Raw genomic sequence first — 3,195 nt, forward strand, 5'->3', positions numbered from 1 at the left:
AAGTAGGTTTTTGGAATTATCACATCTGAAAACGAACTATCTTTTCACTGGGCTCCCAAGTGCATTTAGGGGTGTCCAGATGCGACTTCCTCTCCCCAAAATAAAAGCGAGGAGGGCGTGCCTCGTTTGGAGCTCCCCCTCTGCCAACCACTGGGCCTCGGTTTCTCCAGCAGTCGTGCAGTCGAATTATCACATCTGAAAACGAACTATCTTTTCACTGGGCTCCCAAGTGCATTTAGGGGTGTCCAGATGCGACTTCCTCTCCCCAAAATAAAAGCGAGGAGGGCGTGCCTCGTTTGGAGCTCCCCCTCTGCCAACCACTGGGCCTCGGTTTCTCCAGCAGTCGTGCAGTAGGGAGGGCTGGCCAAGGCCGCCGGTACCTTGCCGGGCCTCACCCGGTTTCCGAGGAACTGGGCTCGCAGCCGAGGCACCCCTCCCGTACCGCCAAAGGGTTCCTCCGAAGCCTGTGGTCAGGCCGCCGCTTCCTCGGAAGCCCACACCAAGACCAGGGACAGCGACAGGCAGGGAGGGGTGCGGAGGCGGCCATCTAGAGGCTCCGAGACTATGTGGGCAGGGCAGTGGAGGGAGCAGTCCCGAGGGGTCCGAAGTGGGACCCCAGGGTCGGGTGGAGTAGAGGACACAGCTCTACCAGAGATGGGTGCTGAGACACCTGGAGGGTAAGAGGGGTGTGTCACGGTTAGTCCAGAGTATCCTAAAGGGCTTGCCTGCAGAAATCTGCGACCGAAGGTACGTGGGGGCAAAGTAGGGCCGCCAGTTCCGAAGGGGGCTTCTGAGAAGTGCCCAGGAGGTTCAGAGGTGGTGCTAGAGACCTTGACAGAGGGGGGTCCTAGGACAGATGCGAGGCTAGGTCAGGGCGGGGGGCTTCCCCGGGTAGGGCTCCCTGATTTGTGGAAAAGGTCGAGCCGGCTTGGCTTCCACGGCGCGCAGAAAAAGAAACCGAAAGTGGCGCGGAAGGGTGGGCCTGTAAGGGGGTGGGGTCTGTAGGGGGAGGAGCCTTCTGCCGACCACGCCCCCAAGCCAGTTTAAAAGACTGGTGCAGGGGCAGGCGCGCAGCAGACAGAGCTGCGGCCGTGGCAGCTGCACGGCTCCTGGCCCTGGAGCATGCGCGAGAGCCGCCCCGGAGACCCCAGCCGCCCCGCTTGCGGCGCCCCGCGCCCCGCCGCCAGGTGAGCGGGGCACTGGGCTAGGAAGCGGGAGGGAGAGGGAAGGAAAGCACAGGACAGCCGGGTGTCTGGCGGCCTCGGGGGCTGCGTGGTGGGGTCGCGGCCGCCACGCTCCTGGCCCCCTCTGGCCCCACCCTGGCAGACCCCGCGCGTGGAGTTCCCGCAGCGCAGCTTTTCTCCTGCCTTTGCCCAATTCGCCCGGACAAGGCGCCAATTCCAGGCCTGGCCAGGAGGCGGCGGTCACGGGGCGGTGAGCCGAGGGCCGGTTGGCCGGAATCGGGGCAGGCTTCTCCCCGGCACCTCTCCACGCCCCCTTCTTGTACCCAAACTCGGAGCGACTCGGGGGCTGCACTCCGCTCCACCGAGCTCCCACCCGCCTTGAAGTGCTCCGCAAGCGGGGAAGCCCATTTTCTAGATGAGCCCACTGAGGCTCAAAGGGCTGCGCGGACTTGGTCTTGAGCCCTCGGCCCTTTAGGAGCGGCTCACCCCAGAGCCCCACCCCTCCCAAGTTGCCTCGCGGGCCCTCACCTGCCCAGCCCCACCCAGACTCCCTGCTGACAGCCTGTCTCTCCCATCAGCGCACCCCCGGACGCTATGGCCCACCCCTCCGGCCGGCCCCGCGTGTAGGATGGTAGCACACAACCAGGTGGCAGCCGACAATGCAATCTCCACGGCAGCAGAGACCCGACGGCGGCCAGAGCCTTCCTCCTCCTCCTCTTCTTCCTCCTCCTCGCCCGCGGCCCCTGCGCGCCCGCGGCCCTGCCCGGCTGCTCCGGCTCCGACCCCGGGCGAGACGCACTTCCGCACGTTCCGCTCGCACGCCGACTACCGGCGCATCACCCGGGCCAGCGCTCTCCTGGACGCCTGCGGCTTCTACTGGGGACCCCTGAGCGTGCACGGGGCGCACGAGCGGCTGCGCGCCGAGCCCGTGGGCACCTTTCTGGTGCGCGACAGCCGCCAGCGGAACTGCTTCTTTGCCCTCAGCGTGAAGATGGCCTCGGGCCCCACGAGCATCCGCGTGCACTTCCAGGCCGGCCGCTTCCACCTGGACGGCAGCCGCGAGAGCTTCGACTGCCTCTTCGAGCTGCTGGAGCACTACGTGGCGGCGCCGCCCCGCATGCTGGGGGCCCCGCTGCGCCAGCGCCGTGTGCGGCCGCTTCAGGAGCTGTGCCGCCAGCGCATTGTGGCCACCGTGGGCCGCGAGAACCTGGCGCGCATCCCCCTCAACCCCGTCCTCCGGGACTACTTGAGCTCCTTCCCCTTCCAGATCTGACCGGCCGCGCACGCAGCATTAACTGGGACGTCTTATTATTTTCTATTATTATTATCTCCCTGGAACCACGTGGGTGCCCTCCCCGCCTGGGTTGGAGGGAGAGGGTGTAGGGGGCGAGGCGCCTTCTACCCTGGGTTGGAGACAAGGCCGCAGACCCCTCCCCACCTCTTGTGGGGGTGCCCCCTCCCGGTGCTCCCTCTGGGTCCCCCTGGTTGTCGTAGCAGCTTAACTTAATTGTATCTGGGGCCAGGACCTGAACTCATACCTCCTACCTCTTCATGTTTACATATACCCAGTATCTTTGCACAAACCAGGGGTTGGGGGAGGGTCTCTGGCTTTATTTTTCTGCTGTGCAGAATCCTATTTTATATTTTTTACCACCAGTTTAGGTAATAAACTTTATTATGAAAGTTTTTTTTTTTAAGAAAAAAGGTTTCTAGAGCGTGTGCTTTGGGCAAAGGTTTTCCATGGTTCTGAGTGGGTCCAGGTTCCTAAGACTGACCCGTGTGGCCGAAGATGGTGTGTGGCCTGTGTTCTGTGGCTGGGAACCCTGCATGGCTCCTCCCTCAGCTCTCAGGGGTAGACGAACCGTTGGTCTAGTTTTGGTATTGTGTGTAAAATGGCAGCTCACGTTTGAGCTCTTAATGTGTGCCCGGCCCTGTTCTGTGCTTTACATGCTTAACTTTACTTTAAAGACAACCCTATGAAGCAAGGCACTTATCCCCATTTTACAGAAGA

General features: G+C 62.7%; 1 protein-coding gene across 1 annotated transcript; it reads left to right on the plus strand.

Moving 5' to 3' along the window:
- The first annotated feature begins 1,032 nt into the window (after nt 1–1,032).
- Nucleotides 1,033–2,878, plus strand: SOCS1 (suppressor of cytokine signaling 1). Its single transcript, XM_019928626.3, has 2 exons — nt 1,033–1,187; nt 1,763–2,878. Exon 2 carries the CDS (start codon nt 1,813–1,815, stop codon nt 2,455–2,457), a length of 645 nt encoding a protein of 214 aa, XP_019784185.1. The 5' UTR covers nt 1,033–1,187; nt 1,763–1,812; the 3' UTR covers nt 2,458–2,878.
- Nucleotides 2,879–3,195: the final 317 nt, after the last annotated feature.

The sequence above is a fragment of the Tursiops truncatus genome, chromosome 15 (assembly GCF_011762595.2).
Source record: "Tursiops truncatus isolate mTurTru1 chromosome 15, mTurTru1.mat.Y, whole genome shotgun sequence".
NCBI classification, from domain to species: Eukaryota; Metazoa; Chordata; class Mammalia; order Artiodactyla; family Delphinidae; genus Tursiops; species Tursiops truncatus.

What these genes read in the sequence shown, in the direction of transcription:
- SOCS1 (XM_019928626.3), top strand. Translation starts at nt 1,813, where the DNA reads ATGGTAGCACACAACCAGGTGGCAGCCGACAATGCAATCTCCACGGCA.